At 38.9% G+C, this 25,347-nt stretch overlaps 1 protein-coding gene across 4 annotated transcripts; it reads left to right on the top strand.

Annotated features, from left to right (window-relative positions):
- The first annotated feature begins 3,593 nt into the window (after positions 1–3,593).
- On the top strand, positions 3,594–22,311 carry TIAL1 (TIA1 cytotoxic granule associated RNA binding protein like 1). Of its 4 annotated transcripts, none has more exons than XM_056494538.1 (12): positions 3,594–3,879; positions 10,168–10,264; positions 13,375–13,473; positions 13,772–13,826; positions 14,138–14,225; positions 16,145–16,220; positions 18,163–18,271; positions 18,548–18,643; positions 18,728–18,812; positions 19,095–19,218; positions 19,695–19,834; positions 20,679–22,311. In XM_056494538.1, exons 1-12 carry the CDS (start codon positions 3,851–3,853, stop codon positions 20,794–20,796), a joined length of 1,116 nt encoding a protein of 371 aa, XP_056350513.1. In that variant the 5' UTR covers positions 3,594–3,850; the 3' UTR covers positions 20,797–22,311. The 4 variants fall into 4 exon arrangements, with proteins under 4 accessions (XP_056350513.1, XP_056350514.1, XP_056350512.1 ...); XM_056494539.1 differs by lacking the exon at positions 20,679–22,311 and adding an exon at positions 19,343–19,435 and having other exon boundaries at positions 3,627–3,879; positions 13,324–13,473; positions 19,695–19,784; XM_056494537.1 differs by having other exon boundaries at positions 3,629–3,879; positions 13,324–13,473.
- The last annotated feature ends 3,036 nt before the right edge of the window (positions 22,312–25,347 follow it).

The following is a 25,347-nucleotide window of genomic DNA, read 5'->3' as shown; positions in this document are numbered from 1 at the left end:
AATACATGTGTCTTTTCTTGCTGCAAACAAGGAAGCTGACAGATGACAAATTCTGGATGGCATTTGAACTAAACTTCCAGTAGACTGGCAGTGCCTTTATGTTTATTTTTGGTGGAATGACCTTTCCATGTGTAAGGGCTTTAGATGCTTCCTGATTAAGTTATACTTCCACGTGAGAAACTTTCAGCTCAGAGGAATTAGGTTAAATTTTAGGAAAAAAGATGTTCCCCTGAAACATAAAGCTGTAATGAAATTTGCTTTTCCTTTTCCTTTTTCTTTTTTTTTTTTTTTTTTTTTTTTTTTTTAAGACTTGATGGGCTTGATGAACCATGAAAAAAGAGAAATTACTCTTCTGGTTTTGACCTACAGGTAAGATGTCTTCCTCTTAGTAAAAGGTAACTGATATAAAAATAAAAGATTATTTTGATGCAGGAAACTGATCCTTTTTAATGTTTTCTTATTTTTAGAAGTTTTAGTTACTTGACAATTCCTTTTCTGTTTACTTATGAATTATTATTTAATTAATTTACTTTGCTCAGCTCCCATCCTGACTTAGGTCTGGCTTCCCACCTGTTTGTGAAGGAAAAGCTTTGGCTGTGTCTGTACTGCAAAATTCAAATAGCTCAGACTATTAGCCCTGTCTCCTTGTAAATGTCAACCTTCCAGCTAAGCCAGGTAAAACTAAATATATTCCACTCAGATGAAGCATTAGGTTTTGGGGGGTGAATAAACATATAAAATAAATAACAAAAGAAATCAAGTGGAAAGCATGTTTTCAGGACATGGTTGAAGTTCAGGCTGGTTGTATTCCATAATTCTGTGCTACCTCCCAGTTAATTCACAGGAATCTGACCAAGGGCTGGGTAGCAGTTGTGAGGAGACCTCCAAATTTTGCCCCAGGTGTTTCTGTTACACATCTGTAAGTGTCCATATTTGAAGAATTATTTTAAATCTCACCACACCTGCTGTTCTTCAGAAGGATAATTTTATCTGTAAAGAAAGAAAAAAAATCAAAGTAATTAGATTTAAAAGGGGCTGGATATCAAAACTAACCCTCTTGCTATTGATGTAAAGATGATGAAGAGCAAGATATTATTGTATTTAGGTCTGGTTCTTTTCTGCCTGCTTCCCATCAGGGCTCTGCCCTCACTGCCCCACATCTTACAGGGTCTCTGCTGTTCTGTGCTGTGCTGGGTGAGAACAGCTTCTCAAAGATGCTCCCCCAGATTCCTCCCCTCCTGCTGCAAACCTTCCCCCTCCCTTCTGGGAAAGCAGCAGTGCCAGAGGCAGCACTGCTTCTGCTTCTGCCTCCCAGGGCATCCTGTTCCTAATCCCACATTGCCCTCCTAGGGCAGCTTGTGCTATCTCCCAGGTGGACCTACAGGTAATGATTAAGAACTCAAACCTTTCTTGTGCCTTCATTTTCTTCATAAATCTGTAAAATACAGGTTCTGTAGGGAAAAAAAATAAATTAAAAGTGCTTTGATTTTAAAGCTGAGGTGAAGACCAGTCAGCAAACCATCTCTGCAAGATTTCACTGTAGCAGCAGAGCTGCCAGACTTGGAATTAAGAATAAGGTATGCAAGCTACCAATTCCCAGTAGATAAGCTGCTCTGACAAAGAGATAAATCAAGAGGCAAGTTCAAAACAATTCCTTTGCTAGAGTGAATACTCAGTGAAAACTGTAACACTGATATGGCATCTGAGCAACTCTCTGGGCTCATCTGTCCAGCCAGATTTTTACTCACCAAACAGAGCCCCTGTCCAAGCCATGGACAGCCAGTTTCTCCATGAGGATAATGTGGGAAATGGTGTTAAACTCTTTACTGAAGTCCAGGCAGACACATCCACAGCCTTTCCTCATCCACCAGGTGGGTCTCTCTCTCATAGAAGGAGATCAGGTTGGTCAAGCAGGTTTTGCCTTTTCCTAAACTCACGTTGGCTGGGTCTGATTCCCCCATCAATAAATCTCAAAATGTTAATGGAAAAATATAGTTGCACAGTGGAGGTTTTTTTCAGAGAATTTCTCCTGGGATCATTTCTATCCAACACTCTGAATACTGCAAATCTTAAATCGAGTAGAAAAACTTTACTCTCAGTACACACTTGGAGAAGACTCAGTCAGTGTCTAATTGTTTTATAAAGGGCTTCACTCCCTGGATGTTGCTGTAATTCAATTTATACCCACTTTTTGCAGGGAATTTGACTATCCCTGAAACAAACCTTAGTTTATTTTGCTTATTGCTGCATTAGACAAAGATTTGGCAGCTCAGGCAGTGATATATACACACTGATGCTGATCAGTACTGGGTGCACCTCACCAGTCCTGCTGCATCATCTCCTGGAGCTGCAGGCACTGGAAAATGTCACAACACTCAGAGAATTCCTGGGATTTACAGCCTGTAACCAAACGTGTGAAATAAACAAAAAAAGTCTTTGATCCCTGCTGGACATGGAGATTCCTTACCTGGAGATCTCTGGCTATTGAAAATCCGTGCTTGGAGTACCCCACAAATTCCTAATATGCAAACTGCTGTGTTTTAAAATACATTTTTAAGAGTTACTTTATCCACCTCTCTCTGCATCCACGTGCTAGAACAACTTCTACCAGAAATGCGTGCTTGGCAACAGTCTTGCATGTTTAAATTAAAGGAGAAAACACTACTGTGAGAGCAGCAGGCAAGAAAATACTGAGTTTGATAACTATATAAGCAGTTTTTTCTGATATTACTCCTTTGGGGGGAGAGGGGGTGTCTTTAAGAGTACTTGAATATTCAATATGTGCACAAACTGATTTTTTTCCAGAGTGAGAGTGCTATGATTATTCTGCAGGAGCTGCATGTGAGGATGCTCATCCTCTGCCTGTGCAGAGCTATCCTGATCCATTTCCCCACTGACAATTCCTAAATTGCCTTCTCTCGCACATCTCTTAATCGCCCCTATGCGGTGCTTATTCACAGCAAGGCTCTGGTGGTCCATACACATGAATGTGGGGCATTAAATCAGAATTCTTGGGAATCGCGGGATCGGAGCGCTTTGGACTGGAAGGGACTTTAAATAAACATCTGGTCCCACCCTCCACACACAGACAGGGGCAGTTTCCAGCAGGCCAGCCTGCTGCAAGCCCGTCCCTCTCCAGAGGAGGTGTCTGCCCTCAGCGATACATCGCGGTGCCGCCCGCCGCTCCCGTGGCGCAGGCCATGTGCAAGGGCCGGGATGAGCCTCAGGGCACAGCGGGTCGCACACGGTGACACCGCGCTCCAGCGCAGCCTCGCACCTCCGTCCCGCTCCGTGGGGCCGGGGCCGGAGCTGGGATTAGGGCCGGGACCAGCACCGGGACCGGCACCGGGACCGGGATCGGGACGAAGCGAATTTTCCCGGGCTGCCGGCGGCCAATCGCGGCCGCCCGGGCGCGCCCCCGCGGCGCTGCTGCCGCTGGGCATGCCGGGAGCTGTAGTTTTCTCCCAACGATACCGCCGTTCTGTGCGCGGCTAGGCGAACTACAACTCCCAGTAGGCTGCGGGGCCCCTCCGCTCCGTGCCCGGCCGTGCCTACGATCCCCATCGCGCCCCGCGGGGCCTGGAAGAAGAAGAGGGTCCGGGAGCGCGCGGGGCGGCGCCTGCGCAGAGCGCGGCTTCCTGAGCGTCTGGTGGCGGCCGCCATTTTGTGGTGCCGCTTCCCTCTCCCGCTCGGGATCTGCGGCCGCGGGACCTGGCGCGGGGGCGACGCGGAGCGGGGGGAGCCGGGGCCGCCCGCACCCTCCTCACCTTCCCTTCGCCTCCGTGCGCCGCCGAGCCCCTCCGGCGCTGCCCCCGGGCGCGGCTGCGGAGAGCGGCGCTCGCCCACCATCATGGAAGACGACGGGCAGCCCAGGACCCTGTGAGTGGGGAGGGGGCGGCAGGGTGGGCAGCGGGCCCGGGCGGAGCGGGGCGGGGGCAGGGGTGCGCTGCCGGGGAGCGGGCCCGGGGCCTGGAGGGGAGCCGGGGGAGCGGAGGGGCTGAGCGGGCCAGAGCGTGTGCGGCCGGGCCGGGAGCGGGGTCCGCCGTGGGGAGCGGGAGGGCAGCGCGGAGACTGCGCTGCACACATCCGAGGAGAACACGGGCGAGCCGCAGCTGCAACCGGGCTGTAGCGGGGTCCAGCCCCGCAGTCTCCGGGCTCTGTCCCCGGAGGTTTGGGGGTGCAGGCGGGGGTCCCGAGCCTTTCCTGGGGGGCACAGGCCGCCCCCGGCCCCCCTGCACGGCGGTCCCGGCGCTGGGAAAGTTCTTTGTGCTCTCCCGGCGCTGGGTGGGATGGGGAGCGCCGGGAAAGCGGCGGGGATCGCTTTTCCCTCCAGCGTGTCACGGTGTGGCTCAATAACAGCGTATCGGGCCCAGCAGAAAGAAATAACTGTGTGTTGGCCGTGTCTCTCCGGGCTGTTTAGTCACTTGGTGGCTGTCATCTGTTTTCAGTTTAAAAATACAAATGTAAGCATTTTGGAGATGCTGTTGAGTTCTTTTCAGCTTTGCAGATACGGTTTTGATGAATTTTCTTTGTCCTGTTGGCTTAAACGGGGGAGGCTCGCACTTGTGGTTGGGCTCTCGGGCGCAGGGATTTTGTGCTGCTGCTGATTTTAAGCAGTTCCCGGATTGCCAGAGCAGCTGCCAGGGGCTGGTCGGGCTCTGGGAGCGGTGCAGGTTCGGGCTGTCCCTGCGAGAAAGGCTCGGGCTGCCCGGATGACAAGCACAGCTCAGGACAGTGCAAATGAAATCTTTGTCTATTTAGCTTTCGGGACAGTAGCCTTCAGAAAAGCTCTCCGAGATAGTCAGGACTGAAAGCCACTCTAAAGAAACTACTGAAACAGAGTAAAATGTCCCGTAGTTCTGTTCTCACTTCCAAAATGATGACTTGGCATTTAAGGCTCAAGGCAATTTGTTTTTTTTCTCCTTTCTAGGCAAAAGTTCTTTTAACTCGTTTGTAGTGTAGTATAAGCACCCAGTCCTCGCTCCCTGAGATGCGTAATTTAAATAAGAATTTCTGAAATGCTTTTTATGTTGATTAGCCAAATGATCTGAGTTTGCTTGGCCCTCAGAATGGACCTGGGTTTGGGTGTTGTTTTAGCATAGGAGTGGAAAGAGCAGAGTCACACAGTTATATTTTCAAGGCTCCTTTCTTCATTATTGGCTCTTTTTCTTTCCTTTTAAGCACCTCTATATTCCCACTAAGTTTTAAAGTGTTCTTTTAGGGCTAGCAAGTTTGGGTGCCACACTGGCCATGGGTCCTTTCCAGTAACACATCCGTCAAGGATCTGACTTAGCCCACTTAGTTACTGACAAGAAAAAAGTGAATTTGTACCTTGATGTCTGAAGTAGCATCTCTACAGCTGCCCCAAATAGTTTATTGCACATTTGTTAAACTAATAAACAGCATGCACATTAATTTCCTAGTAGTTCTGTAGTAACCACAATCACAAAGGGTTACTTTCCTGTAATTATTTGTTGGCTTTTTGCATGGAAGACAAAAATTTTGCTGTAGCATTTATTACATTTTACCTTCTCGTCCCTACTTTTTATCTGAAATGTCTTTAAATTTAGAATAGCAAGTCGTGTTTTAAAGATTATTATCCTGAGCACAGCTTTTCATATAGAGCAGTTGTGATCTCATAAATAAAACTCCCTGTCCCCCAAGAACAACAAATAAAAATATTGTTAGTTGAACTTGTAAGTTTTCATTGTTTGGTTTATTTGGGGAGGGGGAGAGGGGAGAAAGTGGAGAACAAATTGTTTCAGTAGCTGTTTGACCATGTGCAGAAGCACTTGATTGATAGTGTAAGCAGTACTTTATGAATGTCTTTGTTTTTCACTCCTGAAGGAATATATTAAGTCCAAAATCTGTAAGTTTGGAAGGAATTTTCTTTTTTTTAGCAGTTGCAAGTAATTTTTTTTTTACTTATAAAAAGCAAAATCTACTTAACCACTGTTCACTCCATGTCTATGTCCATCTTAAACAGCTTGGCAATAGGGATTGTTTCCATTTGCAGTGCTTACAGGGCTGTTATGTTGTTGTCAATCATGAATCTCTAAGAATTCTGAAAATTTTCTGAGGCTTAATACAGAAACCTGGCACCATTTACATTTTTATTTCTTATATTTCGTAACTTTATAGAAATGTGAAGAATGACCTTAGGTACTTAATGCCAAAAAACTCCAGGAACTGAGGCCTTTTTGTGTGATCTGTCACATGTAATTTTTTTAGCTGGTCCTAAAATGAACTTCTGATTTTGTTTTGTTTTAATAGAACACCTGAAAGCTCTGTTTTCTGTGAGTACTGTTAGATTTCACAGGCTGTATCAAAATCCTGCTTCTGCTACTAAACTATCAGATGTGTTGCTCGTGCTATCAGCTCTCACAGACAACCAGAAAAGTTCCAAAGTTATATTCTTGTTAATGCTTTTAGAAGTATTTTGTGTGGTTTGTAGGCATTCAGTGGCTGCTCTGAAGTCACTGCATACCTACAGCTGTTATCTCATCAGCCTTGCCATGCTGTATTCCAGGTCTGGAATGTGGATAAGGTGCAGGAGTAAAGCTTCACCTGGATTCACTTCTCTGGAACTTCCTTTCAGTTCACCTCTTGTACAGGAATGTCTCCTGGAGGAGGCTACAGAGTGGATTATTCTTGGTATCATTTTATTTCCAGTAGCTCACAAGCACTAGGCAGAGTTGCTAGAATTTCCATGGTTCTTGAGCACATCAGTTATCTTATTACTTATCATCATTTTCTCTTTTAATTATGGAAACTGCCATTTCTTGCATGTTGCTTGTGTCAGAGAGACATCAGATTTACTATCTTTCCTCAAAAAAGAATGTAAGGGAGTTTTGTGGATCTAAAAGTAGTGGCTGTAAATGTCCCTTTCTTGCCTCCCTGTCTAGGATGCAATACAGACTTGTTTATCTTCAAAAAGAGGGTTTTTCTGCTCAAGCTAAGGAGTTGAGTTCCAAAACTCATGATGGACTGATATGTTCCTCTTGTTCTTTAGATAGTTCTACAACATCTCTGAATTTCAAGTAGTTTGTTATTCTTTGTGTTGTCAGCAGAATTCAGAAGACACAAAAATTTTTTTCAGGGCATCTGTCTGTTGTTGCTTTTCTGTTTTTTTTTTTTTTGTAGCTGCTTATTAATTGGTATTTAAGTGCCTCAGGCTTGCACAAGGGAGCAAACACTATTGCATGTGTGCAAAAAGCCACAACCTTTGCTGCCCTGTCACATCATCCAAGACCAAGTTTAGTCAGTGTTTCTACCCTGCTGGGTTTTATAATTCTTAAAAAGTTTGCATAGAAAGTATTAGTCCAAAAAGACTGAAATACCATACAATAGCATGTTAGGAGTTTCTTGAGGTGTGGTTCTGATAATTTTGATTTCATGAAGTAGAATGGAAGATGCTGCTCTGTTACACCACGTGTAAATGGAGCTGGAAAGGGAAAGCTGACCATAGGCTGGCCATCTGTACTGGTGATTACATCAGCTGAGCCAAGTTTTGTGTTTCCAGAAAGGAAAGGTGTCTGTTCCTAATGTGGTGAATATATTTATTTCTTTAGTTCTGTAGTATTCAGACATTCACACTGAGGGTGTTTGCTTGAATGTTTTTATTAAAGCCATCTCATCTGTACTGAAGGAGATGATGTTACTGCATTCTGCTTAAAGAAAGTAACCATCAAGTCTTAGTTTTTAGCATATTGTTTCAAATTTGTAGAGGTTTGTATATTTTACATGCAGTTTGAGACGTTTGGGTCTCTCTGGGTGTTGTCCTTGCTACATGAACCTTTGCTGTGCAGTATTCTCAGTGTGTGCGTTACTGAAGTTTGAGTTTCAGCAACTTGGGAAGGGTGGGAATGCCTCTGACTAATGGAAATATTATGCATCATGGCAGTATTTATCATTTAGAGAATTAATGGACCAGTAGGATTTCACATCACATCTGAATCTAGCAGTCAAGGTGGCCCTGGTGTTTTTTTGAAAAGGCAGCTTGTTTCTTAGCTAAGGTTTATGATGCAACATTCTCACAACTACCTTACTGAAGACATGGCAGTATCAAAAAAACACCTAGTAAATCTTCTATCTTCTAGCAGTTAGTGTAACTTTTCTTACCTTGAATAGGTTCCTGAGAAATGGCTTTCTCTGGCCTTTTTAAAATTTTTTCAGACCAAGAGAAATTCTCCAGCTTGATTTTCAGACTTGTTGTGTTTTCCAAATACATGTTAATATTATGCAGAAGAGGATGATGTTTGGTTTTTTTGTGTTAATTGTACTTCTTACTGTATCTGATTTGCAGTAGAAATAGTGTTAATGAGACTTCACTGTATTTAATTTCATATCAGTGTGCTGTGGAGGCTCAGTATTAATGAATCCTATTCTGCAGCATACAGAGAAAACCAGTACTAGCAATAAGTTCACAGCACCACTGACCCTTTATGCTGGAATTCCTACTGGGATATAAATTTTCCATCTGATTTTAGTAGTATCTACAAAGGTTAATACTTCCACCAAAAGCTATTTGTGATTTACAATTTATTTTTGGTGAATGATTAACAAAAATTTAGTTAATATTTCAGAAAGAAGGTATGGATAAATGTTTAACTAAGTTTTCAGGATAGAACTAAAAAGTCAGTGAGATGGACAGTTTGTCCTGTAAGGGGTCTTGGAGTTCTGCAATTTTAACTTCTCTACTGAAAAGCTTCATAACAATACAGGCTTCTATTAATGATTTGTTAATTCATATGTATTTAATAAGAAACTAATGAGTACATGAAGGATTTTGGTGGATGTTCTATACTCAGGTGATATTTCAGAAACTCACTGTGGATCTTGTAGTATTGAAGTCCTGCTGAGAAAGTGCAGAATTGCCCCAGAGTTGCTGAAAGAAGGACATAAACATCTGTTGATAACATTGTGTGGTGTTCTGATGAGAACAAACAGTGTCCATTTTAATGTTGCTGATCCAGATGAAAGTCCAGTTGTCAAACACAGAATTTGCTTTTCAAAAATTTTTGAGGTTTGCCTCTCAGAGCAATTTCACAGCACACCTTTATTAACTCAAATTTGTCTGTGAGCAGTAAGCTTATTCACATTTATGTTCACTGTATCAACAGGTCAGACCGACTTTAGTTTGCAGTTTTATGATGTCCTGTAACTGACCAGAGTAAACTGAATAAAATGTATATTTTTTCAACTTCTAAATCACAGAAGGTTCTGCTCATATTAATGGTTGCACTTGAATTCTTTCTGCTTTGACAGGCTAATGAATGTCCCTCTCCTGATGGCTTTTGACATCTGTTACTGTGACAAGCCTTTCTCTTAACTGATCACTTTGTTTACAATTTGATTACAAATTAGTCACATTGTTAAAAAGAGTTTAGTTTTGCATTCCTGACTTTCTCAGCCCTTTTTGTCACCTGGTAAATCTGGGACTCTTATCTAAACTTGTTAATTATTTCAAAACTTGGAATTATGTCTCAAGATTTACAAACTAACAAAAATCAAAAAGTCTGGGTGATATTAAAATAATGGAATTTTTAATTAACAGAATTTTGGGGGGTATCACAAAGGTGGGAGCTGTTGAGATAGATGCTGTACAGTGCATTCCTGTGGCAGAATGCTGCATAAATTGCCTTGTCTGTTGGTGAGTGGGCTGGCTTTCCAAATGTTCAGGAAAACAGAAAAGTTGAGTTGGTTGCTTGCAAGGCAGCACAGTTTGTCCGAGAGCTGCTCCTGAGCTCATGGGAGTTAGATGTGTGTTTGTACCCAAATTCAGAAGTATTCTTGATGAGATACTCAGTGGGAAGTGAAACTTAAAATATCATTGCCCAGTTGGTTGCTTGTTCTGCACAACATTCTTGAGCAATGTTTTCATGCTTTTGACATCTCTGTGCCAGGGAAACGATTGGCACTCGATCTTGGTGTCCAGTGTCGTCTGAATTGAGCTTCACTTCTCAGTTGTGTGGCCAATGTCATAATTTAGGAACTACATGAGTACTGCATTAAAACTATGAAATAATTTCTAAATATTGTCTTTAAGATACCTGACTTGTTTTAAAGGGAGATTCTTTATAGTTGTTGAAGTTTTTAAACCTGTAGTTACATTTTAAAAGATGATTTCTGGTTTAAAATCTTGGTCTTTTTTTTTTCCTTGTGTAGCTATGTAGGAAACCTCTCCAGAGATGTGACTGAGGTTCTCATACTTCAGTTATTCAGCCAGATTGGACCATGCAAAAGCTGTAAAATGATAACAGAGGTAAGGCCTTCCACATCTGAGGGTGGGGGGGAGGGTAGCAAATGTAATGTAACTTTATTCTAAGTTGTCCAGAACAAATGAGTTTGAGGGCTTCTTTTGACACTACTGGGTTTCTTTGGGTTGCTAGTGTTTGACTTTGGGGGTGACTCTTTGCAGGAGAGACCTGGGGTGTGCAATCCTGTGCTTTGCCTGTAGCCCTGGCAAACCTTTTATCAGCTGGTAATGAGATTCCTCTTTATTTAAAATACTGTTATTTCCTCTTTGCAGAATCACATTGTTCTGATGATCAGAAACCTTATTATTTCGAGTGTTATTCAAGGCTGTTTTGTACACTTTTCACTTGATTTGAACATGAGCCTCAATAATCTTGTCCCTCTTGAATAAATGGTTCTTTGCTAAGGATGAAAAGTAAGAAATCCTTCAAAATAAGTTTGACTCTTCCTCAGCTTCTTCTGCACTAGTTCAAATACCTCTTGTCTGCACCTGTACAAATAGCTCTTGTCTTCACCTGTCTGTTCTTAAATTAATTTTTCCTTGAAATAAAGTGACAAAAAATTCCCATAGTATTCCAGATAAAGTCTTTTGCACAGAGTGTTGGTAAGTATTAATGCTTCCTTATCTCCATTGTACATACTCGGGTACCTCTATGGTTGGCAGCATTTCTGTGAGCTTTTTGACACATCCTGTAAAACTCCTCTCCTCCATGGTAGTTTTCCTTTTTTCTATGTTTATAAGTGGTAAGCTTTGAGCAGGCAGAGGCTAATCTGAGCTTCTGCCAGGTTTAAGCTTTGGTCCTTCATCTTTGGCTTCTCTTTACTCTTCATATTTTATTACATCTTACGCTTCTTACTAACTTGTAATTACAGATTTCTTGCGGACAGTTACATTAGTTTTTTGTCAAGATTGTTAATGGAAGTATTAAAAGGCAAGTCTTGTGACCAGACTTCTTTAGGAATGCTAGCAGAAACTCCCCTGTGGGCTTCTTCTCCTTTCAGTGTGTCACACAGCTTGTTTGTTTCTTTGTTTTTAACTTATCATCAGCTTGCTGCTTGTTTAATCACTCTCATCTTTGTCTAGACTAATAATTTCCCATGTGATACTTTTCTCTGCTGCATTTGCTTTAAGTTTATTGGGGAAAAATAGCAGAAGGAAGACAGATCACTGTTGTTAGTTTTTCTCAGACAAAACAGTTTTGATTGTCATGTACTCTACAGACATCAGGTGCTGCTGCTCCCACCTTTGGCTAGGTGAGAGCTGTTAGCATCAGTTTGGTTTCTTGAGGATCAGATGAGAAATTCCAACATTTTTATCTTGGTTGAGGCTTTGTTGTTTTAAGATCTTTCCATAAGCGAGCCATCTTTATATAACAAGTAGATAAACAAAAACTGATGGCATCTGTATTCAGTCACAGAGGTGGCTGATGGTTCTTACCACCATCACCTTTTAAAAACCTGTGATTTTTCCATTTTAGCTGTGTGTATCAAGTAATTCTTTTTCTTTTGTAGCATATGTGACATGCACACATCAAGTGTTGAAAAATTTCAAGTGTTTCTTTTGGGGGTATGTAATACTCTGGCTGGTGGCACATTGTAGATAGTTTGAGCACCTAAAGATCTGTGTGTCTGCAAAAGAGATTCTTCTCATGTTCAGACAAGTTCTCAGTGCTAAAGAACTCCCTACAATCTAAAAGTAAGGCTGCACTTCAGCTGAAGCATAAACTACACCATATTTCCTAAAGAAACCTTAAATGGTTTTCCCAAAGAAGTGTGGGAGGAGGGGTGAATTAAGGCCTTTTTTTGGGGCATCTGAGGTGAGTGTGCTTGTAGAGAACTTTGTGACTGAAACTTTTTTTATGATCTCAGGTACATTTTCTCTCATGTGTTCATTGTGCATCAGTTAGAGGCCCAAGTACTGAGAGTGTCCAGGAGGATGACTTCAGATTCCATGACCGTTTTAGGTGCTTAAAGGCCTTGTGATCTGTTCAACTGTTGCATCTTAACAGCTTCAGAAGTAGACAGGACTGTGTTTGAAGCTGTACAATCCAGTTTTAGGGGGAAAGATTAGAATTGTTCATCAGTGTAAGTGTGTATGAGTTGTCAGAAGTGAAAAGGAATGCTGGAAAAGGCTTCTCTTGTTTTACAGCTGTGTTCTGCTGGCACTGAGGGAGGTTGATAGGTGAGAATACTGATGCCAGAACAGTTCCTGTGTGCTAGACCATTCCCTATCCATGTGAGAAATAACTTGCTTAGGGTAATATTAGTGTTTATCATCTCTTGGTCAGTGCATGTGCTGGATAGTTAATGGAAATGTTTTGGTTAGAATTTTTGTACTCATTACATCTTGGAGGTAGATCAAATCCAGTGTTCAAGTTGGCATCCTCAACATCCTTTGCACTTGATCAGCTTTTCAGAAAACTTCTGTTCTTTGCACTTTATACTCTGGTGCATTTATTACTTCAGTGACCTCTGTCAGTGAGTACTTGTAAAGGTGATTTGATAGGTCATCCTACAAAAACAGGTTGTACTCAAGGTTTAACAGAGTTAACAGTCAATTGATTAATACTCTTTTCCCTCAGTCAAACTATTTGGAGTTCTTTTAAAAGGTTATTTCTCAGCTGTTTGCTGTGGCATTTTTTACTTGAGACTGACACTGTGCAGCTTCCAGGTTGCTGCCTGCTGGTGGTTTTCAGTCGAATAAGAGGAAAGACTTCTTAAGTAGGGCAAGAGAAAATGGATGAAAGTATGTCTGGGGAATAAACCTTTCTGGCTTTGAGTATATGCATGGGGCAGTTTTGTTCTTCTCTCCATTCTCCCCCCTTTTCCCCTCCTTTCCATCCAGTTTGCAGATCACTTTTCTGATCAGTTATTTTTAGTTCAGTAAACTTCAGTCCTCATTCAGAGCAAACTATCCTTCAGAAACTGCTAGAGCTTTAATGAAAAATCCATCTTAATAATTCTTGCATTTAAGTGTAATGTCAAAGGCTATTTCATAAATCTGATGCAAATCATTCTGAAAGTTTCTAGCTATAAGTAATATATTTTCCTGGATTTTCTTCTCAGCAACCCGATAGCAGAAGGGTCAACTCTTCTGTTGGATTTTCTGTTTTGCAGCATACAAGCAATGACCCTTATTGCTTTGTGGAATTTTATGAACACAGAGATGCAGCTGCTGCATTAGCTGCTATGAATGGGAGAAAAATTTTGGGAAAGGTAAGTTGCTCACATGGTAATCTTAGATGTAAAGAATATAGATTTGTGTGAAGATGTTAATGAAACTGTTGAAGATGTTTTACCAAGATTAAATATTGATAGAATAATCTTTTTAAAGTATTGATTATAAAAAAGTAAGTCTTGTTCAGGAAATGTATTATTTGTGATGCTCTGGTTATGATGGCGTTTTATATTAAATAATGATTAGTAAACATGGACTGTTGTAACCCACCCTTGAATGAACTTATAAAATGTAAGAATTTTGTGAATTTATACTAAATCTTATACTTGTTTTCAGGAAGTCAAAGTAAACTGGGCAACAACACCAAGTAGCCAGAAAAAAGATACATCCAGTAAGTAATGTAATGCCACAGTATCACTTCTACACAAATACTTCACAAAGTGGTAATAATTTATCATAAATGCATTTTAAACATAACTTCTCTCCTTCCCATCTAGTGTTTAATAGAATTTTGCAAACTAATTCTTCTGTTTCTGCTTTACAACTGGGAAAACCGGAGTGGACAGATTAAATTGCTGCTGCTCTTCACACGGAATCCTGAGCGTTCCTGGTTCCCAGTGCTGTGTGCAGAGCATCACTTTCTCAGGAGCTGAAACTTTAGATAGCAGTTAAATATTTGATTAGTAAATTATTTATTTTCAGATCACTTCCATGTGTTCGTTGGGGATTTAAGTCCAGAAATAACAACAGAAGACATCAAGTCAGCATTTGCTCCTTTTGGTAAAATATCGTAAGTATCATTATAAACATTTCCATTATCAGTCAGAAAATGTTATAGTGAAAATGTGTTTCTAAGTTGAAATGTTGTTTCTTATCTATTGAGATAATTTTTCTGCTGTTAATTTGCTTGTGGTGGCTGGGTGGGTAGTAAAGAGGGGTTGTATATCAGTGTGTTTCACAATGTAAATACAGTAATGTAATTGTGCTCTGGTTTGCTGAAAGCAATTGCTTTTAACCTAATTTATATGCAAATGTCCTTTGACTTTTTATTAAAATTTAATTGCTGCTCTAAGTGTGATTTTTTTTTTTTTTTTTGGTTTTGACAATGTGTACAGAGTAGTGACTTGACAATTGGTATCTGTTGTATCTTGGGGGGTGTTTTATATGCATTTTTGCTGCATTTCATAGGCAATGTGAAAAACTGGGTAATTGGAATATAATTCTATAAAGCAGCTAGTTAATAACTTGGGAATGGTTTGAAAAAAGCTAATACTTACGAGAATGAAATCTGGTTTCTTTAATGATAATGGGATGAATTACAATTATAATATCTTAAATGAAAGAATGGTGGCTTTACAATATGTGCACATTTCTGCCAGTTAAGAGAATGTTTCTTTAAACTTCTCATAAACGATTCAGGTGATACTAAATCACCTGTTGTTCTAATTGGACATATTTAACTTTACAAAATCCTTGAGAGTGCTAAAGTATATATGTCCTAAAGAGTACTGCTACAAAAAAAAAAAAAAAATCTGTTAATCTTTTATCAGTTTATCTTTATAAAAATCAAAGTTGCACATGAGTGTTTTTATACTACTTTACAGGAATATATTTCTAAGAACAAAATTCTTATTTTTCTCTTGTTCTGTACGCATATTTTTAAATGAATCATAAATCTTATTTCTTACCTCTGCTGTTTTGTTTACTTTGCTTTTTGTCTCTTAATGTGGTAAGTAGTACTGTTTTAAAAATCAATTTAAAAAGAATAATTCAGGTTTCTGTTTCTCAATCTATATTTATACCTGAGACCTGCAGTTTTTCTAAAGTCCAAGTCACAATTAAAAGTAATAGCATTCTGGTTATTTTGCAGAATTGCTCATAAGAATGGACAGGATCTTGAAGGCTAACTGCAAGGAACTGTGCACACTGGAACTCAGTTGTAGATTTTTTCTCATTTCTATTTATTCTTATTATACATTATTTATATATACATATTTTAGTATTTACATTTTAACATTCTATATTCAGTGCAGTTCTATATTTCCAATCATTTTAACTTACTCACTAAAATTTCTGTGTAAATTTGTTGTTTTCGTACTGGTGTGCTTAGCATTGTTGTTAGTTTTATTCTCCTTTCTTAAATTTCTGAAAATGTCAATTTTTCAAAATTTACAGCTACCCAAACTCCAAAATGATGGTAGAGAATTGACCAAGAAAAATAAAGAAATCTGTTAACAGGCCATGTATGCCTTTTAATTCCTATTTTTTCCTCTTTTTCGATTTTTTTAATATTTCATATATTTTGTATCACTAGGCAGAAGACATTTAACTATTTAGAAAATGCATGGTAAATTAGATAGAATTGTTACAGTAATTTATAGAACAGTAAGCCTTAGAGGACCCTAGCCAATAGAATATTAGAAAAGGAAATTTTGTTTCTCTTATACTTCAAATTTGAACATTCTAGTTATAGCCAGTATAGGTTATGTGCGTAGGTTGCATGTTTATTACATGTTATTTTTTTTGTCCTACTGCTTTTTTCTAACAGGTAAAGGAGCAATAGGGAGAGTTCAGGAATGACTGTAGTTTTAGGGCTAACTGAATTTATAAGAAAAAATTATGCTCACAATACAGTGTGTGTGGTTCCTTTTAGTTTTTATTTTGCAGGTTATCAATACTACCCTCATATAGCTGTGCTTCTTTTCACAGGGATGCACGGGTAGTTAAAGATATGGCAACTGGAAAGTCAAAAGGCTATGGTTTTGTATCTTTTTATAACAAACTGGTGAGTAATCACAATGCAGGTTTAAAATAGTTCCTCTTCCATTTTTAGTTTTGCCTGTTTATGAATTCGCTGTTTATTAGACTTCACCCAGGGAAACAAATTTACATGTACAGGAGCTGTATGTATGTTTAGGACAACGTGGGGAAACTGTGAATCATTTTCCTTAAATATTTAGCATAGGGAAAAACACAGTTTCAGGATTTTAGGCATATAAGGCCTGTTTGTGTGGTCAGAAGTCCTACATGTCAGATCTCTTTTGATGTTCTATAACTGTTACCTGCAGCTGTCATAATCAGAGAAAAGATTTTAATTTCTTCAGATTTGCCAGTGCCATAAGATACTTCAATTCAATGCCTTGATTTAGTGTATTTTTCCAGTTACATTTTCTTAGTTCTGTGTTACAGCTGAAAAAGCAAGGAATAGCTGTTATTTCCTTGTACTCCTTTTCCCTTATCATACAGTTGTGTTTGGTTCCTGTGACCGGAGGGGAAGTGTAACTGTCATGGGATTAAAATTACTGGATTCTTTTTCAGGCTGAGCCATAAAAACTCCAATTTCAAATTTGTATTCATTCACAAAATAATTGGATGAATTCTAAACCTAGTACTAAAAAGTACTCTAAATTTTATGTCCAGATTGCTGTTCATTCCCACAGCAGTTGCACCTGTAGGGTTATGGTGTGACTGTTCTGAGCTGGTATTTTAAGGCCTGTTGTTCAGAATGTATCATTCTGCCAGACTTAGGGAAGTGGGATATGCTCCCAGGCTTCAGGTACTCCAGCCTGAGCTCTTAATGCATAACACAGTTAAGAGAAAATTGAGCTCCTGCTCATTTATGGATCAGTTATGGCCTGGGCTATGTTCCATTTTTGTCTCAGCTGTGATCCTCAAGCAGGATAGCAGCAAGATTGATCAGTGTGTTTCCTTTCCTAGTCAGTTTATTATGTATTCACCATGTTTTAAGAGCCAAGGGTGCTTGAATCTGTTGGGGTCTTTCATTGTCTGGTAGCTTGGTTTTGTCTTTTAAGATTGGATTTTTCTTTTCTTATTGGTCATCTTTTGTAATTTCATTTTTGTATTTATATGTTTTCAAATTAAGTACTCAATATAATTCAAGCCTAGAAAAATCAAGGTCCTGAGTTTGAGAAAAGAATTCTAGCTGGGAGCAGCTCACCTTTTAACTTGTCCACATTTTCTTTGTCCCTTGTGCTTGGCAGCCTTTTCCTTTAGCTTTGTGTTCTTGGAAAAGCATTTCAAATGTGCTCTAACTGTATGTTCTGCCTGTCCTCTTCCAAAGCATTTGGGAGACAAATTACTTCTTGCAGCTGTTAGCAAACTTGCCCTTGCTTACCAGATGTTTCTGCTTACACTGTGAACTCAAAGATTGTCTTCAGTTTCATGTTTAAGATAAAAGTGGGCATTGGATTCTTATGTGTGTTCATACAATGACTTTAACATGCAGAGAACTTACAAAGCATCTATCTCACACCTGCAGGAAGCAAAAGAAACATATGATAGTTATTTTATTTCAGTGATTGGTCCTGGCATCTGTGTGACCTTCACACTTTTTTGGGCAGCTTTTGAACATTCTAATGCAGATGCTTGTATAATATATGTATAAATGGTATAAATGTGTGTGTGTACATGTATGTATATGGCATATTTACAGGGAGGATATATATGATTGCAGTTGGCTTCTAACCTTTGTAGAAAATAGTTGGGAGGAAGTTTTTACCAAATGACTTCTGAGGGCCTTCTCTCTAACCAGTTGCCTTCAATGTTAATTAATGCTTGTCTGCTTGCTATGATTGTTCAGAATTTCATACTCTTCTTAGTACTGTTACTGGTGTAACAGTGGAATTAACTGATGACCAAGTCTTGGTAGTAGATTTGCACACAGTTTTTGTTTGGAAGTGCTACAGTCTCTGTTTTAATCTCTTCAGGATGCAGAAAATGCTATTGTACACATGGGAGGCCAGTGGTTGGGAGGCCGCCAGATCAGAACTAACTGGGCAACAAGGAAACCTCCAGCCCCCAAAAGTACACAAGAAAGTAAGAGCTTCATGTCATGCTGTGTTGTGTTTGCTGTCTTTTCTCTGTTCAGTATAAAGCATAAGCCAAAATTATGTCACTTAAATCACATAATAGCTTGCCTTCCAGATCTTGATTATAGTTTTTTGGTATGTTGTATCAACATAGTGCTGGCACTGCTGGTCTGTTATAAAATATTGGATGTGTTTGTTAAATGTGAAATTCATGCTTGTGTACGAGGTAAGTGTCTGGGTTACTGTCAGCCCACTGCTGAAAACCAGCCTTCTCTCTTTATAGATAATACAAAACAGTTGAGATTTGAAGATGTAGTAAATCAGTCAAGTCCAAAAAATTGTACTGTGTACTGTGGAGGAATTGCCTCAGGGCTAACAGGTATGAAGTGTTCTCTTATTTTTCATTATTGAAACTTCTTGGACACCAGGATGATTACTAATTCAAAAACATCTTATATTTTAGATCAACTTATGAGACAGACTTTTTCACCTTTTGGACAGATTATGGAAATAAGGGTGTTTCCAGAAAAAGGTTACTCATTTGTCAGGTATGGACAGAGAAAGCAAAATCTCTGGGTCTGTGCATGTAGTAATGCTTCATCTCTCTGTAACTTCACTTGATTTAACTTGTCCTGATATAGTAAAAGCTGTCACCATATATTCATAGAATAATTTGGAACTTGTAAAAAGGGCTCCCAACATTTTTACCCGAGAAGATCAATGTTTGTGAAAGCAGATGTTTTTCTCTGGATTTCCAGTATGTATGTTTTTTAAGTAATCAGATGGAAGTACTGTAAAACATAACATTAGTTTATTTTTACATTTTTTAGGTTTTCTACTCATGAAAGTGCAGCACATGCTATTGTTTCAGTTAATGGAACCACAATTGAAGGACACGTTGTTAAATGTTATTGGGGTAAAGAATCCCCTGATATGACTAAAAACTTCCAACAGGTAACTGTACTTAACCTTTTCTTTGTATTACAAAAGCAATTGTGTTTATACCTGTAATGACTTCCCAGTTATAATGGCTAAATTTTGTGGTGGAGTTCTTATGAAATTCCATGTTCTGTCTCAGTTATGTTCCAGTTCATCAAATTGGGCTAGTGATTTTGATGGAATATCTGTTACTGTCTTCTGGATATGATCCAAGATAGGGAGAAACTTTGAGGTAATTCTAATTCTTGCTGTTTTGCTAACTGCAGATTAGGTGGCTGTCCAACCAAATAGTCTTTGGGGTTTCAAGCACACACAAATATATTTTTTAGTACAAGGATCTTATTAAGTCATAGTGACATCTTATTTTTCAGATCTCATTATTGCTTGTTTTAGCTCTCTGATTGATATAGCCAAAACTTTGCCTTCAGCAGCACAAATGCAATATAAACCATCTCTAGAATCTGAAGTACAATGGGTTATTCTTTCTGCAGGTGGATTACAGTCAGTGGGGACAATGGAGTCAAGTATATGGAAATCCACAACAGTATGGGCAATATATGGCTAATGGGTGGCAAGTACCATCATATGGAATGTATGGCCAAGCATGGAATCAACAGGGTTTTGGAGTAGAGTGAGTAATTATATTTAATTTTATCTTAAGTTTCAGGCTCATTTGGGCCAAGGATTGCACAAGGTTTCAAACTTTAGGGGGGACTCCTGTGTGCTTGTGTTCAGTGCTTGCCATGAGCAGATACTGGGGTGAGTCTCTCTGACTTGTACCTGATGGCACATTTTGTGTGTGATGGAGGCACAAAGACCACCCAGTGTGGTAATGTTTTGGGGGCTGGTCTTGTCTGGTATCTAAATATATCTTGGATTCTGGCTTGAGGTGGTGAATCTGAGCCAGAATTCTGGATATTTGCCTACAGGGAGAGAAAGAACTGCACACAGACACTTTAACTTGTGCAGTTTCAGAATTTGGGTGGACTTTTAATAATGTGCTCTTGAAGACTGAAGTCTTCACAAGAACTCCTTGTTTTAACAGAATTTTGAAATAACTTGTTTGCCTAGTTTTCATTATCTGGTGCCAGATAAACATATTAAGCCCTGGTAAACCTATCACTGGTGTTCATACCCATGAGGTATTGGGTATTTCTTGCATTTCTGCATCATTGATGTTGAGTTCCTGCTACCTGTGTGTGTTCATGCCTTTGGAGGCAGGTGCCATACCCAACTGGTACCCAAGGTTTGTGGAGTTTTTTCTCCTTTGTTCTTAAAAAGCTCATGATATTTTCAGGAATCACATGTTGTATAGCTTAACCTGAATTACTCATTAAAAAGAAGAAGAAATTGTTCTATTTTGATAAAAGTAGTTGTGTAGGAAGCATGTTTTTGTTTGTGTTTTTGTTTTTGTTTTTGTTTTTTTTTTTTAATTGCTTTTTCCCACTTTCTTAACCATCCTGTTTCTTTTTAAGCCAATCTCCATCTGCTGCCTGGATGGGTGGATTTGGTGCTCAGCCTGCCCAGGGACAAGGTGCTCCTGTAATACCTAACCAAGCTGGATATGGTATGGCAAGCTACCAAACGCAGTGAGCTGGGACTCTGTTTAAAAGTGTGTATTTCATGATAGGCTGCAGTTTCCAGTGACATTCTGAAGACTGGAATGTAGACAATGAAAAAAAAAAAAAAAAGAAAATATTTATTTTAAAAATGGAAATGTTTGGAACCTTTAGCACAGCTTTGCTTTGGTGAAGGACACAAATGTCTTCTAGTTCTGCCTTTTTAAGTTTTTGTTCATGATGGATATGAACATGTTTTTCTTTGTGTACAAAAATGAAAAATAAAGTCAATAAAGACAATTCTGACTACAAATTTTGATATAGTAGGAGAAATGGCTAATGAATTTGATCTTTAGGTTACCATTCCTTTTTTTTTTTTTTTTTGTTTTGTTTTGTTTTGTCTTCAGTGTTTTATATCATTGTGCTTTTAAAAGAAATGACGTTGAAAAACAGCGAGTTGCTTTTAGTTGAACACAGATCCTGAAATAAACTGTGGACCAATCACTACAACCTGCAAGACAGTATTGAGTTTTCAAGAAACCTATGGACATAGCTCAAAGTATATGTAGGTCTTGGAATAATTTTATAAAAAAAATATTTAATTTTTTTACATGCTTACAGAAAACAGCTGAAACAATGAATAGCTCAGTCTGAAATGAAAAACAGTACTGTCTGAGAAATTTCACATAACTTTTACTGTCCACATTCAGGCACACGTGGAAACTTTTCAAAGCTGGTTTGCTTGTTAAAACTGTAGTTTACATTTAATTTTGAGAAGCAAAAGTGTTTTTACAAGTATGTTGTTTGTATTCAAATCAGACAGTCATACTTGGGCTTTTACATAAAGTTTGAAGGCTACACATTGTAAATATTTCATAATTACAGTGTTTCAAAAGCATGCTCAAACATAGAAGTAGCAATGTAATTATTCAAAGTAATACTTAATATACCCTACTGCTTTAAATGCAGTAGATTGACAAGAATGTGCAAGACTGACATTTCCAAAGTTGGCTATTATGTAAAGTTACATAAAGAACTATAACAAAGAGCCTTAATTTTAATTTCATAAATCTTTAATGCATCACCTTTTTGTCATTAGAAATACAAATTTTTTGCTTTACATTATTTGGTATGTAAATACCTTGGTTAACAACCTTGTAAACCTATTTCAAGGTTATTATAAGTTGTATAGTATCTTGAGTGTTTTGAAAAATCTTGATGTTTTTTAAGTCTAGAAATATTTTGCCCAAGAATTTTTTAACAAGATTGTTAAAAACATCTTATTTTAGAGAATATTCAATGTGCCATTTGGTAAATGGAGATGCAGTTGAAACAGTACACTGAGTTGTGACTTATTTTTAATTAAAGTTTTTGTCTTTATGGGTGGTTTGCATGTGATGAACTTGTACAGAGGCTGGGTTGTTTGTGTACTGAGTGTGTAAATGGATAAATCATGAAGATGTTTAAATGGTATACTTGGGTTATTTCTGAATTATTTTATGGATACCTTGATATAAACTGCCTCAATAAATTTGAAGTTGAAAATGAATGTAAGTTAGATATAAGTAATGTGTCCTCCCTGTGACAGCTAGAGGGTGCAAATGCCTCAGCTGTAATCTGGAATGCTGAGGCAGGCACAGTTGGAAAGGAAAGAGTAGGATTTGCAGTGGTAGTTCAGTGAAGCAAACTTGCATTTTAAAAGAAACAGAAGGTTTGATTTTTAGAGCTGGTAGTTCAGAGTGAGTGTCTGAGAAGCTGTATATTTTCTCTCTTCTGTTTCTGACCGTGCAGGTGTTGAGAGGTAGAATAGTCTGTTTTGAAATGGAGATTTGCAGTTGTGTTAAACCCAGCCAGGTTGTGCAAATAACTACACTTATTGCTGTAGCAAATCACATGAGGGTTTTCTTTCCTCCTCTTTTATTGACGTGTGAAGTAGTACCTTGACTTTTAGATCAGGTTGGAAGTGAGATGTGCTGGAAGAGCAGTTTAGTCAGTTGGCTCAGCTGCACCAGAGGTACTTGTGACTCTGGGCATCTAATGCATGCAATAATGGCTGAAGTTAGTGTGGAACCACGAGTGCTCGTGCTGGCAGAATTGGCCCTTTATCTCCTTTTCTCCTTTATGGTATGTGTAGTGTCTTTCCACTCAAGATAGGAGTCTTGTCTGCAGGACTCCAGTTTTTCTATACATTTTGTACATATGTGTATATCTACGTGAGGATCGGCCTATACATTGTAGCTCGGGAAAACCTCACCAGGAGGTCGGTGTTTTTGTTACACTCAGCCGGGTTAAAAAGTCACGAGTCAGCAGAGAGATGAACTGTGAGTTCCTTTAGGATTTCTTAGACTTCACTTGAAATCTGGGGTTTCTACATCCTTCTAGGTGTTTGCCATATGGCTGTTGTGGGTGCATGCTGGTGTGGAGGCAGTTTGTTCTTTAGGCGCTACTGAAGATTTAGATGATGCAAGTACATTGCCACATAAATGCCCATATAAATGGGTGTGAGATTAAGGCAGTGATCTTTCAGGTCTCAATATGTAGATCACTTTAAATCTGATTATTTAATATGCCTGCTGTAGAGCTGGGCCGTACCTGACCTGTATTTCAGGATGAAAGATAGGATTTACCTTCTGATTTAAGTTTTTTGTCATTGATTTTTATACAGCTTTTCTGTAATGGTGATATTTCTTCGCAGACTGCTCAAGATGTGGGGGTCTCCAGTGTCCTTTAATGTTTCTCTAGCACTGCGAGGAAGAGTTGTAAATTAGATTGCTTTTTACTCAGTAGCATTCATAAATGCATCACTGACAATTTTTTGGCACCAAAGAGCCTCTTGCACCATACTGCTTTTATGAGTGACACACTGTTGTAATTTCTTTAACTTCAGAAATTGACCACTACCTAACCCTTGCCACTAGGATTTGGATTTCAGAAACACTGATTTATTCTGGCTTAAGTTGATGCGTGCAACCTAAACCAAGGTTGTAATCTGCATTTGCAGAAAATGTTCAATAAAAGTGGAACATGATAAAGGGCTTATCCTGTATTTGTCATCTGTCAAAGCATTGTCCCTCTTTGCTGTAAAACTGACAACAGGCAGACAAGGCTGAACTTGTAAACTATGCACTTGCAGTCATGTAAAAGATGTTTTATTTAAGAAAAATTTCATACAAAATCATTTTGTATTTTGTGGAGTTGCAGTAGTAAGGCTGTAAATCTAAGGTTGCTTGTAGCTTCTCATCAGTCCTGCCTCCTTGTGTATATTTGCTAACAGTTTTTAGACATACTCTTCCTGCAGAACCTTCTTCTTTCTAAGATAACTTCATGAGAAGCGATTCACTGTACCAGAACCATTGCCTTCATTTCACTCAAAAAAGTCTCACAGTGAATAAGGCTTAGTTTTGCAGAAAAATAGTGATTTGTTTTTCTTGTGTTTGTACACAAGGAAGCAGACTTAAACTGTATGGACATGATTAGTGTCTGATACTTCTTAATTATCTGACTGTTTTTGAACAAGGGCACAAGTGTTTGTTTTAATCACGTGAAACTGTTTCCTGGTCAGCAATAAAAGATTTTGTTGCACTGTTCTTACATTGCAAGATACAGGCAATCTTTTGTTCAGTATACTTCCAAAAAATGGATGGGGTTTGAGAAGAACTGCCTTGTTCCAGCTTGAATTTTCATGTATAGATATAATCTGGGATCTGGATTGCGGCTGTAAGAGCAAAAGAAAGTTCTCCTGAAAGTCAGTGAGAATTCATTTCTTCTGATCACATGTGGTGCTTGTCTCACATTGATAAATTTAAGGGTTTCACTATGTAATGAAGTTTCTGTTCATAAAAAGGCAACTGCAAGGCAGTAGCTTCTGGGAAGATCTTTGTTGTGTTTCATTTCAGCTGACTTCTATGAATCCAGTTGATTGTTTAAAAAAAAACCCTTAAAAGTTGTTGTGCTTTTCAGTATCACATGGATAAAATCTCATCCTGCTGTACTATAATTTCAAATCAAAGAAAGTGCTGAAGTGTTTACTGAATGTTTTACTTGAAAAAGAAAAAACAGGACTTCATGTTGACAAGTGAACACTGATTGTGTTGTCCTTTTGAGGCTGTGTGCTGATGTAGATCATGGATGTGTGAATGACATGCTCTGCTCACTGACATTTAAGGGATAATGACTCAGAACGTTAATTTGACATCAGTAATGATTATTTGAATACAAGTTATTCTTGCTTAAATACACAGCTCCCTATGCTTTGATTAAAGCTGATCTGAATCTTACTGGTTATTAAAGTATTCTTGATATGCTGTGGAAAGAAACATGGCTTTGCCTTCTATCTTAGTGTTGAAGCTGTCAATAAGGCATCAGAGTTGCACAGACTGTTTTTTGTTTAGAAGAAAAACACTTAATGGAGTTGTCAGGGAATTCAGTGTAAACTGACTTTTCTGTACTGATGGGTGATGGTGTTTGAATGTTTCCCTTCTAAAACTGTGGCTCAGTTACCACTCCTTGCATGAACCTGGCTCTCACAGACCCCAGATTCTCAGCAGCTGTCTTTCCCAGCTGCTGGAAGGGAGGAGGAGGAGCA

Source organism: Oenanthe melanoleuca, chromosome 6 (assembly GCF_029582105.1).
Source record: "Oenanthe melanoleuca isolate GR-GAL-2019-014 chromosome 6, OMel1.0, whole genome shotgun sequence".
Classification (NCBI taxonomy): domain Eukaryota; kingdom Metazoa; phylum Chordata; class Aves; order Passeriformes; family Muscicapidae; genus Oenanthe; species Oenanthe melanoleuca.
This window is presented reverse-complemented; position numbering and strand designations above follow the sequence as displayed.